Source organism: Nyctibius grandis, chromosome 4 (assembly GCF_013368605.1).
Source record: "Nyctibius grandis isolate bNycGra1 chromosome 4, bNycGra1.pri, whole genome shotgun sequence".
Taxonomy (NCBI): domain Eukaryota; kingdom Metazoa; phylum Chordata; class Aves; order Nyctibiiformes; family Nyctibiidae; genus Nyctibius; species Nyctibius grandis.
Window position 1 is genome coordinate 29,316,637 of NC_090661.1, and position 18,198 is coordinate 29,334,834.

Consider the following 18,198-nt stretch of genomic DNA (forward strand, 5'->3'; position numbering starts at 1 on the left):
CCGTTTGTCCAAGCCATAGTTTGAGCACTGCCTGTCTGTCTGTGGTTTTAATACTACTTTCAGTGTCTTCTCTAGTTTGCTACTCTACTCAAAGGGATCAAAATGAATGAAAGATTGGATTTAGATTAGGTAGAAGGACACCATATTTTTAAAATTTCATTCACTGTTCCATGGTAACTGAATGTCTGTCTTTTAGAATGAACACTGGAGGATACTTGATAAGAACAAGCTAAACAATCTAAGCTTGAGTTACTGATTTGATCTTAAATGAGTTTGTCCTGTTCTATGTAAAGGGATTGGCAGCTAGAACTAAGGGGGTGGTGATGGAGGGTAGTTATTTAACTTTATGGTAAGTTGAATCTTTCAAAGTGCTGTTTAGCTCTTTGTATGTACGTTGTGCTGTGAGTTCATTGGGATTACAGCAGACATTGCATGTGATACAATGCCTGTGCCCTGTGTGTTATGCTTCATGTTAAAGGCATAAAGGGCAATGAGCTCATCTGGCACTTCAGTTTCTTGTCTACAAAATCCAGGTGTAAAGGTCTGAAGAAGAGTGGACTGTGTAATATGTATGTGGATAACACATTCTGAATTTCAGTTATTGGAAGTTAAGTAATTTTTTTTCTTGTGTTTGTCCATATGCATACTTCACTAAAGTAATGACCAGTCCATGGTGCAGTGGAATCTCAGTCACAGGACAGTTCCAGCGAAATCACTACTCTTCTGAATACAGTGGCTGAAAATAAGATTTCAGGATGACATATTTAGTGAAGATAGAAATGGAAGTGCCTAAATTGGACTTCAGAAACTGCCTTGAGTCTGATTGGAATGTAGCTACTGAAGGAGGACTCACTGTGACTTCTTTGCAGTTGTTCTTGTACAGACTAGTGCCAGTAGAAGGGTGGAGTTTAAGCATGAAGAAGTTACATGATAGTGGCTTTAAACAACGAAGTTTTTATCTGTTGAGATTCAAATAATATGAAATGGTCAGGTTTTTTTACAGTTGGGAGGCAGCATGCAATGGTCACTACACTGGCAAAGATGAAGATGGGAGTAAGGACAGATTTCTGGGGAGTAGCCATTACTACGTGGTCTCCTCAGCCCTTTAGGTTAGCCGTCTGTAAGCCTGCACTTTTCTATGCTCAGCTTTTCTTCACCTTTTTTTTCTTGGGGAAGGGAGGGGATGGGAATGGGAGACAGGATAGCATTAGAGGGTTATCCATCTGGGGCAAGCAGTGGAAGTGTTTTTTCAGCCTACTAACAAGTTAAGCTGAGATAGCATCTGAGTGGTACTTGGCTCACTCAGGGAGAGAGCATTCTTTCATACATTCTTTTTATTTCAATATCTGCTACTAGATTTGAAATCAAGAAGAAACTAAAAACAGCAAAAAAGAAAGAAAAGAAAGAGAAAAAGAAAAAGCAAGAGGAAGAGCAGGAAAAGAAAAAACTCACACAGATCCAGGAATCCCAGGTAGGAAATGAAACCGTGCTTAGTAACAAACCCTGTTCCCTTGGCAATAGGAGATAGGTTGCTGCCTTTCTCTGCCCCTAATGTTTTCCCTTAATGTCAAACAGTGTGGTAAGCAGGACAGAATTTAGTTCATTTATATGCTCAAGCTATCTTTAGCCTTTCCAGTGAATTTAAATAAATAAACATCTTTGGCCTGCTGAGGGGTGCACTGATAACTCCTTTTAATGAAAAATGCAAAGTTGCAGCTATATCTAGAGTTGCTGTGATAGTCTTCCCATATGAGAACAGGAGAGCAACCTTTTGCAGTTCCTTTAGCCAAACTTCTTTCATTCAGTCTGAAACATAACATATACAGTCTTTCTTGCAGGTCAAAGTTGGAGAGAGCAGGCCAGAAACTGCTCAGCTGTTGTCTTGATTATTTTGCATGCACATACAATGGAAAGAATGCTTAGTTTCTGCTGGTAGGGATGTGAAAGAAAAGCTTGAATGCTAGAAGAAACACAAGTAGTTCTATAGTTTTTCCATCTCCAGTAGAAGGAGGATAATACTAGTTTTTGGGGTGAGGCCTCTGTAACTGAACTGTAGTTTCAAATGGCTGAATGGGCTGTGGTTTCAAATGGTGAAGACCCTGTCCTTAACTATTTATAGAGTCTGGGCAGATAGGCTCCCAGAATGGGATGGGATTCATCTTGCCTACCTTTAGCCATCTAGGAACTAGTTGATTATTTGCACATGTTGTCATTTCTGTCTTTGTGCAGTGGAGGAGGGCATCTCCAGGTGGCAGCTGGCTCCATGTTATTTTCTAGTGAAATAGATGTTTAACACTTAAATTAGGTGAGGTGAGTTTTCTCTTAGGCATGTTAAGTGGAGTGAATCTCATCTCCTTAATCCTCTCAACTCCACGTATGTACGTGTGTGTATATACTTATATAGTCCATATATATAACATATAATGTGTAGACTCATATACATGTATGTATATATAAAAGGATCTTATGCAGAGTTCTTTTACAGTGCCTTCCAGAAATTACTTTGACACTTCAAATGACTCTCTCTTATGCTTATTATAGAAGCTGCTTTCTGTGCTACCTGGTATTCCAGGTAGACCTGTTAGAAATGGAAAATATTAGTAGACTTACAACATTTAAAATTTTGATCCATATTGCAGGCCCTACACACAACTTTATTTCTCCTTTAAGTGTTTTTTAACAAAACTTTTCTCTTTGCTGCTGAATGAGAACAAGTGCCTTGTTTTGGCCTTGCAGAGCAGAAGCAAATGAGAAGAATATTAATAACATTTTTCCTCATTACTTGTTAGTTGCAGAATTACTTCCATTGTATTTCTTTAGTCCTTTTTTAACCTTAAGAAGGAGTTTTGAGACTAAAACTTGGTGGCAGAAATGTTGAAGGGTAAATATGTTAATTAGTTTTTATACGAAGCAGAAACAAGAAATATGCTTCAGATTGATTTTCCTCTCCCTAGCCTCTGTAAAAATGAACATGAGAAACTGATTTCAAAATGGAGTTTGTTAGTAGTTTCTATTTGAAAAGTTTTCAAAGTGTGCAAGCAATCTTTGTTTTAATGCATTTCAATTTATGGATTGCACTTGGTGTTGAGGGACTTTCTGTGCATGTTTTTAGGTCATGTCACATAACAAAGAACGGCGATCAAAGCGGGATGAGAAGCTAGACAAGAAATCTCAGGCAATGGAGGAGCTAAAAGCAGAAAGAGAGAAAAGGAAGAACAGAACAGGTATGAAAGCATGTTGCTATTGCTACAATTTTTTGAGGCATTATTACAGCTTTTTGAAAATGCAAATTCCTGTTTCTAATTAATGCAACAATCCTACACCTTGGAGTGAGTGGTCTTTTGCCCAACATGACTAGCTAGGGTATTGTTTGGCACCACTGATGCTGTATTCCTCCCCCCACCCCTCCCCGGAATGGTCTGAAAGCAAAGCAAACTTCAATCGGAGTCCATTGAATGGCACTTAGTAATGTTTAATTTACGTATTTGAATTGGTCACTTAGATTCTGTTGTTTACTCTCTGAACCATCCAAACCGTATTTATTGTACTTGTGCTACCTTGTCTACATTTGCTTGTTTCTGCACTGGCGTATCATCTTGTTTGTCTTGCCACAGACTTCTGAGGCAACCCTTTTTGTTACTCTGCTGGGTTTTATTGTACTCTTCTCCAAACATGAGATTTTTTTTTTTTTTCCCTTGCAAAATAACAGTGAGTTATCTCATCATAATAGTTTTATCTTGTATATCCAGTTGTTATGCCCATCTTGTATTGCTACATGTAGTCGAGTTGGGAGACTAAAGATAAGTACAACTGAGATTTAAGATGCTTTTAAATACTTTGATTTCTCTCTTTGAATATATACAGTGGAGTGCTTAGCTTACTAGTGGATTTGAACATGTGGCACTTGCATCCAGTGTAAAATTAACAGCTATCTGCCTCTTTTTAAAAAAGCAATAAAGTTTCAACTCTGAAAGGAAGCTTTCATAAAAAATAAACATCTTACTTTTCTTTGTTCTTTCTACTCCTTCCCGCAGCTGAATTGCTTGCAAAAAAACAGCCATTAAAAACTAGTGAAGTATACTCTGATGATGAAGAGGAGGAGGAAGATGATAAGTCTAGTGAGAAAAGTGATCGCTCATCCAGATCCTCATCCTCTGATGAAGAGGAAGAGTAAGTAGTAAACACTGGACTATGATTACTTGTAAGTATGTGTTCAAAAACAGAGATCCACTTTATGTAGGCACATACTGTTTTAGAGGCTTTTTTGAGGGCGGTTCAGCGTGTCTATAAAGTGGTTTTGTCTCTGAGCACACTTGCATTGCTCAGATTTGAGTCCTTGGCTTCTATATCATGGTGCATGAGACTGATTTACCTTGGATGGGTTTGCAACTTCAGTTCCCTGCTGTTACCTTTAGCCCCGTTGACACTGCTGTTTACAGCTTTGTTTAGTCCTACAGTTCAGCAGCTGCAGAACCCAGGCATATTAGCAGAGCAGAGATACGTGCTGGCTTATCTTAAAGCATTGGCCTATAAACTGCCTTGGTGTGTGAGTCTTTCTGCTTTGTGGTAGCAGGGGCAGTGGGTAGCAAGTCTGGGACTTTGCATTAAGCCTCTCTCATGAATGCTAAATTCACATACCTACAGTCAACTAGTGCGTGATGAATCATTCCTTTTACTAGTAATTTAAATACTTAGCACTCATGCTGCACCTTGCTCAGGACCCCTTTTTTGGTGATTATGTCTCTACTTTTTTTTCTTTATTCCTTCTCACCTTTTCCAAATCAGGAAAGAAGAAATTCCTCCTAAGTCCCAGCCGGTGTCCTTGCCTGAAGAACTTAACCGAGTACGGTTATCGCGACACAAGCTGGAACGCTGGTGTCATATGCCCTTCTTTGCCAAGACAGTCACTGGCTGCTTTGTCCGTATTGGCATTGGAAATCACAATAGCAAGCCTGTTTATCGGGTGAGTTTAGTTCCAAGGGATTTAGTTCTTTTTATAGTGCTGTAATATAATATTTGCAGCTTAGCAATTCTCAAGTACGTGTGATTGTTTGAGTGATTAACATAAAGAGATTGCTTATAACCAGAAAACGTAACTGCTGCCAGAGAAGTGGAGGAGACTGGTTTAAAAATAAATAAATCTATGGGACCAGCTTGGTGAAGAGATATTTAGTGAGAGAGAGGGAGCACTAACAAAGCCTGTTCTTCCAGCCTTGGTTTCATGCTGTCTTGTCTCATCATTTGTATTGCAAACTAGAGTTCCGGACTCTGCTTTGACCGAGTAAGGATGAGTAACATTCACTCCTTATTTCTGGGAATGTTCCCAAGTTATTGTGTGGTCTTGGTTCTCTTTTTTACAAAGTGTTTCTATTACATCAGTGTGCCTCAGAAGAGAAGGTGACTGAGAATAGTTTTGTTTTTCTGCTTCATTGCTGTAACTGCACAATCATAGGGTGCAATAATATCCTCTAAAATTGCATTATAAGGTTCCTAGAGGGGCTGTGTTTAGTACGTGAGCAGTACTGGTGTATTTGATTTGGGACATATGTTAACCCAAACCAGTGTTAATTGAAAAGGAAATAGAAAAAGTAGGAATGTGTACATCATTTGGTCAGGAAGGTGGAACTGGGAAGATAGAAAACCAACATCAAGCATTCAGATGGTATAATTTGTCAACTCGAAAGGTGATGCATGATCAACTAATTCAGTACCTGATAGCGTACACTGAAGACTCTTGCTTTCCTTGATCTAGTTAGAATTGTTAGATTAAGGTTTCTGATCTCTAGTGAAAAGGCTTGAATATGCCAGATGTATTCCAGGAACACCAAAAGAAAAACCCTTCTTGCATCCTTTCTCTTACATATTTTACTCTGTGATACAGGTTGCTGAAATAACTGGTGTGGTAGAGACTGCAAAGGTTTACCAGCTTGGTGGTACCCGGACAAATAAAGGACTACAGTTGCGGTAAGATACCAAAATAATCCTTATCAGTTCATTAATCAGTGTCCTTTTCATAGCAAATAAGGTTCTGTGTGTGGTTTGGAGATGAGAACTAAAAGGCATACTGGATCTTGCCGTGCCGCTTGCTGCTAAGGCATAATGGAAATTATAAAAAAAACTCATGCAGGGGCTTGTGATTGTGTTGACATCTGAGCAACTAATTTGCATTAGTAACCCATAATTGTTAATATATCCGCCTTGAGCTTCGCAATACTCTCTTATATCTTTTCTCCACTGTTGTTATACAGAGATGTTAGAAATATGTATCATTTAAAGGCATACGTGTTACAACATGGAATGGTGCTTTGGAGGGAAGAAGCTGGATTGGATTTCTTAGTTGATCCTTACAAGGATCATGAGGTGAAGGTTAATACAAAACTTTCTGGTGAGACAGGACAAGGAGACATTAACCATTTGGGAGAAACAGGAAGGCGTCTGGAGAACGCACGTGGGTGCGAATGTGGAGTAAAAAAAGTCTCCTCTAAATCCATTGACATTCAATAACTTCTTAGGCTACCTCAGGAGAGAGCTCCATGCTTTGAGTGAAATTTACACCATGGCAACTAATTTTAGTATTGGTTAGTAGCAGTATAGTAGTTTAGCTGGTAGTGCCAAAGGTAGTGTTTCGCAGAAAATGTTTAGGGATTTCTGGCTTTGATTGTCCAACTAATTAAAAAGTAGATAGGGGTTGGCTCCCCCTATGGCATTGTATAATTCAGTACTGCTTAAGGGTTACTTCCACTGGTCCAAACATGAAGGGGCTTTGTGTTTCCAAAGATCATGCCATGGGTCACCAAACAGGGTATGTAAGGTTTAGGTGTGAGAGAGGTCTGTTTCTGTTTGCTCCTGACGGTTTTACTGTGACAACTGAGCAGCTGTTTCCTGCAGACTTGCTGTCTAGTATTCCTCTGTGTTAAAACTAATAGCTGGTAGAGGCTGCTGAACTGTGGCTGACCTGACTGAAGTTAGGAATAGATAGCACGTGAGCCACAAGAGTAGCCTTAAGTGTCTGGTTTTGGGCTTCTTGAACCAGTTTACACCTATAGATCCAAGATCACAACTCTGTACCATCAGAGAGGGATGTTGTTATGCTTTCTTGTTGCAGGCATGGCAGTGATTCGCGCGTGTTTCGTTTGGAGTTTGTCTCGAATCAGGAATTTACTGAAAGTGAGTTTATGAAGTGGAAGGAAGCGGTAAGTTTGCCAGACTTAAGTTTCTTCTTAGCAACCTTCTGCCAAGGATACTTTAAGTGGAAAGTAACCTTTTTGTCTCTTGTGTTTAGATGTTCTCTGCTGGGATGCAGCTGCCCACACTAGATGAGATAAACAAGAAGGAAGTGTCCATCAAAGAAGCCCTCAACTACAAGTTTAATGACCAGGACATTGAGGAGGTAAACAATGTGTTGTAGGGAGGCTGTGGCAGTGCTTAAAGGTGACAAGAACTCATTGAGTAGAGCACTAGCTGTTACAAAGGAAAACGATCATGGTATTTGCTTCCTAAGAAGAAGAAAAAAGGCTCAAAATGAAGTTGCGTGATTGGATAGAGTATCTTGGTGATCCAGCTATTGTTTGATGCTCACTCCCACTTCATCCTTTGTGCCCTGTTACCTCCTCTGGAACTTGTGTTGCAGAGCTCTGAACTCCTACACTGAGCATGGCAACTTAGTTCTCAAGTTCTGAAAAGCTAACAGGATCATGATAGATGCATTTATCACAGTTTCTTCAGTTTAATGCTTGCTTAATACTGACGAAATGCAATTAGCATTAGATTTTTGTAGGTCGTGAGGGGAATGGAGTTGTAACTTATTACCAAGTCATAAATTAAAAAATGCATCAGAGAAAGAGCATGAGTAAAATTCTGTGGCAGTAAGTACGTTTCCTAGGTGATACTGATCTGTTGCTTCTAGTCTCCAAGTATTGAAATAGACATTTCATATTTACATATTCTTGCTGTTTCTTCTGCATCTTACAGATCGTGAAAGAGAAGGAAAGGTTCAGAAAAGCACCTCCAAATTATGCTATGAAGAAAACTCAGCTGTTGAAGGAGAAGGTGAGAGATGAGATGATGCATGCAAGCTTAATACAGTCTTTGATTTTGAAGAACTGGAGCTCATCTGGATTTTGGCAGTAGTCAGCAGTAAGCTCAACTTTAACTATGCAGCTGAAAGGTGGATCTCGAGGTTCATTGCTGGGTTCAGAACACTTAGAACCCAGTTAAAGCTATTGCTAAGGGCAATTGCCAACAATTATAGCTGTCTCTTTTTGTGTCCTTTAAACAGCAAAGTCTTAAGCTGTTCTGCTTTAGAAACTCTTTTTCTTTTTTCTCCCCCACCCCACCTCCCCCTCAGAATATGTTGCTGAAAGATTTACTTGCCACTGAACTGTTTTACATGTAGACCTCCTGGAATGAATAAACCTAACAGTGCTGAGAAGCCAAAGCCGCTAAGTCAAGTAAAGGAGCGGTCTTAAGTATCTCTGAAGATAGACATAACACGTTTTGTTTGGTTTTATTTGTGCAGTCCTTTTTCAAGATATTTGTGTCTTCATATACAGTAAAAACAAAGAGTTTGTATTAATCTTTAATTCTACATTCTTTGGCTTAACTGTATTGTTTGGTCATCATTTTACTATGCACAAATATGTAAATTGTTAATTTTCCATTGCAGAAGAGTGCAATTGCTTTTTGTTGTCACCAGGTGGCATAATAGGCTACTGTCATTGGTCTGGTGGTGTGGTAGGGGACTCTGCAACTTCCTGAAATAAGTGGCAGCTGCCAGTTGCAGAAATAATAGTTCTTTTCCTAAGCTGGTAAATAGTGATATTAAATTTTAATCAAGCCTGTAGCTTAAATCATCTAACTGATTTGCCCTCCTCGTGCTGGGACTAGTGTTCCTATGCCTTCCTTAGTTTAAGGGATTTCAGAGGTTTTCAGAGTTCTTCAGAGTAAGCTGTCCTGTTTTGCCTTGAGCTGTAAGGAGAGTTTAGCTCTTTGTTGTATTCTTGCCATGTGGGGTAGAACATTTGCAACTGGAATAGGGTTAGCTGGCTGATTCATCGGTCTATTCCTTGATTCTCTGACTGGCTCTGTGGTAGAGAGTAGTGCCTGATGAGTTACTGTTTGGTTGAAGGCAATGGCTGAGGACTTGGGGGACCAAGACAAGGCCAAACAGATTCAAGATCAGCTTAATGAACTTGAAGAGAGAGCAGAGGCCCTGGATCGTCAACGAACAAAAAACATTTCTGCAATCAGGTAAGAAGCAGATATTGGGAATTTTCTTTCTTAAATAAGTATCAATCAAAATATATAGAGAAGAGAACCTAATGCAGTAGTGAATTAACTGTGAGATTTTGTCTCTTCTTTCGTGTACAATATATTGATGAAATGTGTATCATGAATGTTCTATTGGTGTTTGCCTGTCTTCACTTCCTTGTGTCTGTAATTCAGTTAAAACTGTCAAACGTAAACTCTCTTCCACATACCACAGGTAGCAGTTGTGTTGCAATAAGAGTAATTTGTGATCAGGATGAAGCTGTAAGAATGCTGTCAGGCATTTTGTTGTATAGGGATTGATAAATGACAGTCACTTTCTTTTTCTTTCCCCCACCCTCCTTTTTTTCCTTCCTGCAGTTACATCAACCAGAGAAACAGAGAGTGGAATATCGTTGAGTCTGAGAAGGCTCTTGTGGTAAATAGTGCTGAACTAATACTTCTGTACCAGTAGAGGTGAAATGATGCAAAGGGGGATAATTGCATAGTGAGGTTATTAGATTTTTTTAGTTATCTATAAAAATCTTTCATGTAGGCAAATGACATGATTTTAAAGCACATTGCTTATCCTTTTGATCAGCTCAAGTTATCAGCAGATTACTGACTGTAATAGTGACAGTGCATTTTGTATGGGAAAGAAGTCAGAAAGGAGACTTTGGAGAGTAAAATAGTAAAGGAAATATTCAATTCTCTGCAGTGACACTTCTATTAAGGAAACGTTAAGCTTGTTAACAAATGGCTAAGCCTTAACTGTCCTGAGAGTTGTGCACCTGTTTTCTGTGTTATATTCAGTAAGGATGGTTTTGCCCTGTGAAGCATAGGACTATGGGTGTGTCAAAATCTGTCTAATTTGTAATGCTGTTGCTGGTTTTCCTCTGATCTTGATATTATATGTAGCTGATGAGTGCTTGTGTGGACTAGGTGCTGTGGGAGGATTTACAAAGGTGCAAGTAGCTAACTCTGCAAAACCATGTGCTTTTTTCTTCTTCAGGCTGAAAGTCATAGCATGAAAAACCAACAAATGGACCCCTTTACTAGGCGGCAGTGCAAGCCCACAATAGTGTCTAATGTGAGTGTAATACTTAAGTTCGATTGAGACAATTTGCAGAGAAACAGAAACCAATGTAATGCAGAGAGTAGGAAGAAAAATGTTGTTTGTATTCATTCTCATGTGCTGTTAATGCTCTACATGCTAGGGTGAGATATAGTTGAGTGAGATCGTGGTCTCGCTATCCCAAAAGAGGGAAAAAGCAATAATTTTCTTTAATGCAAATGTGAAGGGTGTAAGTGATGTGGGTATGTACATGGAGAAGCGACTGTGGTTTAGACTTCTGTAGTGAGTTCTTCTATGTAGAATTACTCAGATTCAGTTAGCTCTGGGAAGACAGTTTGCTTTAGGTGTGAGTTTCGCTTCTAATTAGTTGAAACTTTCCTGAAAGATCTGTGAAAGGAGGGAGGAGACCAGACATTTTGTGCCTGTGCTGGATAAAGTAGTTTATCACAAGCTTCCCCCATGATACTGTGGCAAAACCTGCTACTGCAGTCCCTAGCTATATAAATGATGAGTAGCAAGGTGATCAGCTCCTGCTTCTAAGCCATCTGACTTTGTTGAGGCCTGTTCTGGAATAGTACATGGTTCTGGTATCAGTACTTAAAAACAACTGCTCAGGTTGGCTCTCATCAGTCTCCACAAACTGACAAGGGAATAGGAAAGGAATTTTATTGCAGAGCTGGAATTAAATAATTATTTCTGAAATAATTCTTTATTAGAAAGGAATCATAACTGAGTAGGTTTATTATGGTAGACAACTATTATGTAAAGAAAATAGTCTTCTAAAGATTTCTTCTCTCTAGTAGAATGTTTCAGCCAGCACTGTAAGCTGAAAGCAAATACAACTATCAATAGTGTTAAAACTCATCATAGGAGCAAACCATATCAACAGGAAATGTATTTCTCATTTTCTTAAAAGAAAGACTTTCGGAAGCATAACTTTTAGTTTGTTACTGTCAGATGAATTACACAGGAATCAGGATGATTTCGATTGTCTCTGAGATCCTGAAGATTGGGCTAACTGATCTTCAGCCTCTTATGGTTTTAGATTCATGGATATGAGCGCTGTTTTAACAAAATGGCGGTATGGTTTCTGCCAATTTCAATATAGTGATATTTTTCTTTCTTTTTTTTTTTTTTTCTTTTTACCCTCTGCAGTCCAGAGATCCTGCTGTCCAAGCTGCCATCCTTGCCCAGCTAAATGCAAAATACGGGTCTGGTGTATTACCAGATGCTCCAAAGGACATGAGTAAGGCAAGTTTCCATTTCTGTCTCTGTTAAGTTCCTCCCACTGTCACCGTTTTGCTCTTGAATTGACTCTATTGTGCTCTATTATGACTAATAGTAGACGTGCATGCTTCAATTCTAGAAAGAGGTATCCTGTAGAGAATTATTGTAGAAAAGAAACAGCTTTTTCTTTCTTGGAGAAAGAAAAATTAAGTTTCTCTAGCAGTATGAAAGCTAAACTAAGTATGTTTGTGACAGAAGTGGGGAAAAAGCATTTTTATCTCTTGTTTATCTGGACAGGTAAGAGTTGGAGACTTATCTGTAGTTTTTATTTCAGGGTCAAGGAAAGGATAAAGATATGAACTCTAAATCAGCCAGTGACCTCTCAGAAGATCTTTTCAAAGTGCATGACTTTGATGTAAAGATTGATCTTCAGGTTCCTAGTTCAGGTAGGTGTTCCAGCTGAGTTTGGGGATGTGATTGTCCAGCTCATTATGGTAGAGCTCACTTCTTCCAGAATAGTTCTTTCAAAATCATTGGTGGGCCTTTGAAAATGAGAGCAAGGACTCTGTATTTGTCATCTTGGCAAGTATCTTGAACTGAGGAGAAGAGGATGTGTGCTAGTGACATCCATTGAGAAAACAAGAACAACTGTATTGAGTTAGACTGAAAGCCTGCATATCCCTATATACTTGCTCCAAATGCCTAGGGAGAAAAGGAGGTAATGAGCATTTTCTGATATATTCTTCCAGTCTACAGTATCTATGACTTGCATAATCTTTGGGGAACAGACCAGAGTGTTGTATTTAATAAGCCTTGGTATCTGCCTTGATACTTACTTCATTAATTTATCTAATCACTTTTGAGGACAGATAAGCTTTGGGTGTCTGTGATGTCCTGTTCCATAATCTGTGTACATACTATGTGGATAAAGTATTTTTAGTTGATTTTGAACCTGCTGCTTTACTAAGTTGCTGTTCCCTAACTTTGGTATTGCAGATGGTCTTGAAGCAAAATTTTAGGGGAACCAAAGCACTGGGCAGGGAGTGAACATATGCTTACAGACACAAACTTGCTGACCCTTCCTCTTTGTGATCTTGACTTTGAGAGCCTGAGATATGTGGCAAGAACAGTTTAGTGTTTAGAATCATAGAATCATTTAGGTTGGAAAAGACCCTTAAGATCATTGCGTCCAACCGTTAACCTAACACTGCCAAGTCCACCACTAAACCATGTCCCTAAGCGTCACATCTACATGTCTTTTAAATGCCTCCAGGGATGGTGACTCAACCGCTTCCATGGGCAGCCTGTTCCAATGCTTGATAACCCTTTCGGTGAATTTTTTCCTAATATCCAGTCTAAACCTCCCCTGGTGCAACTTGAGGCTATTTCCTCTCATCCTATCAAGCTGTTTTCCAGTGGAGGGCAAGCATGAGAGTATACTGGTGCAGTTTGACTCACAAGGCTTATTTTTTCTTGCATTACTGAAAGGATTAGAACTGAAGTTTCTTGGAGGGCAACAATTTAGGAAGTACTGTAGGAACGCACAAAGTCTTAAAACCTTGTCAAGAAGGGGAAGTAGGAGAGGTGGTCTTTCCAAAATAAGTCAAGATTGGAACTCTGGATGTAAGACTACAGAATGAGATAGGATGCCAAGAATAGGAGACTTGCTGAAGGAGATAGTGAGAGTTATGAACTTCATAGAGTTAGCAAGCAGATGAGGGTTAAGCACTAAAGGACAGTGAAAACCAGGAAGAGGACTGAAAAGAGAGGGGTGAGAGACACGGGATATAGGTAGAGGTTTTAAGTATGGCTGTTCTGTTGTTTTGTTTTTTTTTTTTTTCCTCAGACAGAACACCGTTTTGGCATCTTGCTTTCTGCAGTCTTCTTTCTTAATGGAAGAACCTGGGGACTGGTTAAAATGTGTGTTGTAGACATGGATAGGAAGTTTGACTTATGTCCACTTATTATCTGTGACTTTGTGCTTGCTGTTCTCATGGGATACTGATTTTATCAAAGATCCCAGAACTGAGCCTGAAGGCTCTATTTGTATTGTGATTTTGATGTTAGAGTAGTTTTCTTAAGAAATGAAAGTATACTTATCGGCAGAAAGCTGGATTAACAGAGTCAAAATTGCATATGCTTTATCTATCAAGATAAGCTACCAGATACTGCCTGTATTATTAACTGAAGTTCTAACCTGATGCATACTAGAGAAGCCAAACGTGATTTTGTGATGAAGTTGTCAACGAAAGCAACAAGTAAAAATCTGTAGTTTTCATGTATTTCAGTCCTCACTCTTTTCTTATCCCCAACAGAATCTAAGGCACTGGCCATCACCTCCAAGGCTCCACCAGCAAAAGATGGTGCCCCTCGGCGATCATTGAACTTGGAGGACTACAAAAAGAGGCGGGGGCTTATTTGAGCATGCCCACTCTGCTGCTTCTGATCCTGCATGCTCCATGAAAATGTCCTACCTTTTCTTCCTCCCTTTTCAGTTCTCCCTTCTGGGTTGGAGCAGCAATGGAGCTGGGAAAAGACTCTTTAAAACTGCCAGTCATCTGTAACATAAACCATTCAACTATTTACTGTATAGACCTCCCTTCTTGCCCTTTCTTCCTGCCCCCCTCACAAATGTGGATCTGTGCTATTTGGGGTTTTCCCATTTCTTTTAGTTTGAGTTTTGTTTTTATTTTGTTGATGCAGCTCGTTGGTCCACTCTGTGTTCAGTATTAGCCTGAGGTCTGGATTTCCATAGGAACCTCTTGGTGGTCGCAGAATCAGCACTTGGTGATCTCCCCTTACATACCACCACAGGCACGGCGAATAATCATTGGCACAAGACCTTTGTGGCTGGAAGGTCATCTGCACTTTCTTCCTCTTCTTCCTCCTTCATCCTAGCTTTGGAGAAGGGAATCTTCAAAAACTGGCTTAGGTTCAAAGTGTAAATTTTTTTGGGAGGGTTGTGTGACTTTTTTTCAGGTGTTTTTTATCATTTTTAAGCTGCAGTACTATTTGTATCCGTCTGTCACAGTTCTTTACGGCTGTTTTGAATTTCTACCAGCTGTATTTGAGCATCTGAAATTGCAAGAAAGAAACTCATTAAATGTGATTCTTACTAAAACGGCTTGGCTGATATAGCTGTTTAACTTCATGTTCCCTTTTTCACTTACACTTAACTGATGAGAGAGGTACACAGCTCTTGATGTGGGCCTTGTCATCTATGGCACATCTGGAGTCTCCAGCTGTAACTGAGTGGAGTAGCTTTTTCTGGGATGCCCCTGGGGTGCTCGTTGGTTGGGCTTTAATTTCTTCTCCAAGCCTCCAATATTATGTGTTTGTTAAGTCATCGTGTCTTCACTGGGCTCCAGCTCACTTTGTTTCTTGCTTTGTGAACCATTTAAATGGGGCTTCTACAAACAAACAAAAAATTAAAAGAAAAAAAAAAAACACAACAAAAAATGACTTTGTGTGGAAGGGGAAGGACACAGTAAGGACATAGCAGAAAGGTCAGTGGGTAATGTATGAGAGGTAGCTGATGCACATTTTTCATATATAAACTGGTACAAGTGGAGTGCAACACTAGCACAAGAATTGTATGGCTTTATGGAATATTTGACTGGATACAAAGTGACAGCTAAATCATCACTCAGGTGTAAAAAAAAAAAAAAAAAGTCAAAGTGTAAATATAAGTGACATTTAAAAAAGAACTTTTCCAAACAAGATACAACTGAACATATGGAGCTAAGAACTAGATTAAAAGAGAATTAGAAGTCTAAAAGGTTAGAGGCCCTCGTTCAGGTAAGCGTGGAAGCACGTGTTTGTTCCTACTCAGGCCAGTACGTATATAACAACTTAAGCACTGAACTGGATAGGAACATTTCTGGGGGACCCTGAAGAGGGAAAATGCTGATGCTCTTCTTGTGTCAGAGCATTACTGTTTTTCTGAAATCATACACTGGTTACGTTTAAACCTGTGTTTGATGCTTTATTGTTGGATTTTTAATGAAACTTTAATTTAGTTCTTATTTAACTCACTCTTCCTTTTTTAACAGTAGCTTTAATGAAACATCATGTAATTGTGTGCAGATTGGTACTATGAACTGTGTATAAAAAGAAAATCAACCTATGAAGCAGCTCTTATCTACCATGTAAACAAATAATTAGGAATCCTTCAGTACTTATTTACTGAATAGTCCATAGTTCTAGGACACATGTGGGTTATTCTGTAAATATGTAATCATAGACTGCTTTATTTGATGGCCTATTTTAGCAGCTTCTCTGGAGTTGTAGTAGGCTCTCACATATATGTACTTTTAACTTTTTAAGATTGGATTTATGGACTCTACCATTATAACTTCATAGGAGACATCATGATTCACTGTGTAGATATGCATTTGATATGATTTTGTTTTTTTCAACAGCTTCAGTGATGTTACAGATTTGTAATAAAAAAATCTAAACTTGTTTTGCAATAGCCAGTTTTCAAAATAATCACTCTCCAATGCTTTGCAGAAATAATTGCAAAATCAAGTGTTTCAGGAACTGATTTTTCCACAGAAATGCCTCAGAGCTCTGAGGCACGTGACAAGTGGTCTCTAAAGGTAAAGTTAACTCAAATTCAGTATTTTTAATATGCTTGCCCTTGATGTATTGGTTTTAGGTAACTTCTCTACGTTTGGTAACACAAGAATGGTCTGTGTAACAGCCAGAATGTTGATGAGACCCATACAACGTTGCAAATAACTTTTAGTGGAGATTAACTGAAACAGAGGAGATTGCAGTGAGTTTAGAATGCAGATCTGAATCATGGATTATGTCCTAGTTATCTGCAACTATGAAACTGCCACTTACCCTCTCAAAGTCTCTGGATTCTGCTGAAATACTGTTTTTAAGAGGCAACAGTCAGTAAATTCTCATGCAAACCTCTTACATTGAGAATAATACATCAAGAAAGTACTTTTGAATAGTTACAGAACTGTGTATGAAAGCTGTAATCTTTTTTCCTTTAAGTGCATGTAAAGGTGAGTGACTACACCTCCCACTTGTTAGAGAGGGAGAGATCTGTTTGCTTTGTTTCATTGGTGTCCTAGCATAGTTCATCACAATTGTACAGACTTCTATAAATAAACTTGGTTTGTTGGTTTAATAAGGTTGATTGTTTATCCCTTGATCTGAGGTTCTAAGTGTTTCCTGTCTGGAATTTGTTTTTTTCAGAAACTGACACTTCATTTATCAGTCTGGATGATTTTATTTAAAATACTAATACTATAAAATAATTAATGAAAAGTAAGCCCCCTCTTGTGCAAGAGTGGCTGTTGACTCCTGGATCACTCTCTAACGACTGGAGTTGTTCCTTACCACTAGAATCAAACGGAGCCTCTTGGAAGGTCAGTTCACTTGCACCTCTGCCGCATCTCACTAAAACCAGACTTTGCTTGTCTTGTAGAAATCCAGACTACTTTTGTAATCAGAGATGCTAAAGCATGTAGCTGAACTTAAAGAAGCTACTGAATAAGATGAAGCAAGACTGTTCTCAGGGGGTGCTTGGTGGGAGGATGAGACACAACAGGCATAAGTTGAAACAGGACAAGTGCTGCCAAGATGTAAGGAAAAACTTTTTTACCCTTAGGACATTCAGAGAGTGGACTAGGTTGCCCAGAGAGATTGTTCTGTCTCTATTTTGGAGGTTTTCCAGAGAAGGCTGGATTAAGCCATGAGTAACATGACCCAGCCTTGTAGCTTACTCAGCTTTGAGGAGGAGGGTGGACTGGAGACCTCCCTGAGCTCCCCTCTGACCTGAATTATCCTATGATTCTATAAATAATTTCGTATTGCTTTCTCCAGTTTTGTCTGTATTTCCTGCATGTACTGCCCTCTCCCCACCCTCCCTTCCTACACGCAGCACACAGCATTTGTCTCACAGACATGGTGGCTTACCATGAGCAGTGCGGCATTTCCCGACACACATCCTTTCTGAGACTCTCTGGGTGTGTATGTTCACAGAGTTCATGCTAGGGCTGTCCATGAAATGAAATTGTCTCTATAGATTTATCACTGAACAGGCTGGAAGACTCAGCCTGTTATACTGTAGGTGAAGAGCTGTAACTGAGATTTGATTAGCAAAGTGTTCCTTTGATGCACTTTGAACAACGAAACACATTTTGAGTTTTCCACCTCCTTATGAGCTTTTTTAAATGCATATGCTTTTAAGCTGCTGTGCAAGGTCACAGATTTTCAAGAAATCTTTAGGACAAAGAGGCTTGAGGATGGGTTGACAGTTTTTAACTGGCTTTGGGAAGGATAGTCAACCAAAGGAAAAAATGTTGTGCGTCAAAGGAAAAGGAATGAACTAGCTGTGAAGAAAATGCTTCACAGCTAGTTCATTCCTAGCAGAAGGAAGGTTGAGAACCTTCTGCTAGGAGAAGAAGCAGAAGCTGAGAACTGAAAATGAGGAGTCTGCACAAATGCTTCACCAGTTACACATGCTGGGGAATAAAAAGGTACATAGATGTCATCTCAGATTTGGGCTTTGGCATCTTTGTTTTTCCCCGTATCTTGACTAGAAGATAATTAAGCTTGTTCAGACCACTTGTAAGATTTGAATTTTGGGGTTCTTAATTGTGGGGGAAAAAGTGATGTAAATTTGTTAT

The 18,198-nt window shown here is 39.2% G+C and overlaps 1 protein-coding gene across 1 annotated transcript in view; it reads left to right on the plus strand.

Annotated features, from left to right (window-relative positions):
* Positions 1–16,697, plus strand: part of RTF1 (RTF1 homolog, Paf1/RNA polymerase II complex component) — a 31,173-nt gene extending 14,476 nt beyond the window's left edge. Inside the window, exons 5-18 of the mRNA XM_068399389.1 lie at positions 1,357–1,471; positions 3,113–3,224; positions 4,035–4,170; positions 4,786–4,963; positions 5,882–5,964; positions 7,106–7,193; positions 7,283–7,390; positions 7,972–8,049; positions 9,128–9,249; positions 9,628–9,685; positions 10,259–10,336; positions 11,477–11,572; positions 11,883–11,994; positions 13,864–16,697. Of these exons, the coding sequence (XP_068255490.1) occupies positions 1,357–1,471; positions 3,113–3,224; positions 4,035–4,170; positions 4,786–4,963; positions 5,882–5,964; positions 7,106–7,193; positions 7,283–7,390; positions 7,972–8,049; positions 9,128–9,249; positions 9,628–9,685; positions 10,259–10,336; positions 11,477–11,572; positions 11,883–11,994; positions 13,864–13,970 (1,471 nt within the window). The 3' untranslated portion in view covers positions 13,971–16,697. The remainder of the gene's footprint in view (positions 1–1,356; positions 1,472–3,112; positions 3,225–4,034; positions 4,171–4,785; positions 4,964–5,881; positions 5,965–7,105; positions 7,194–7,282; positions 7,391–7,971; positions 8,050–9,127; positions 9,250–9,627; positions 9,686–10,258; positions 10,337–11,476; positions 11,573–11,882; positions 11,995–13,863) is intronic.
* Positions 16,698–18,198: the final 1,501 nt, after the last annotated feature.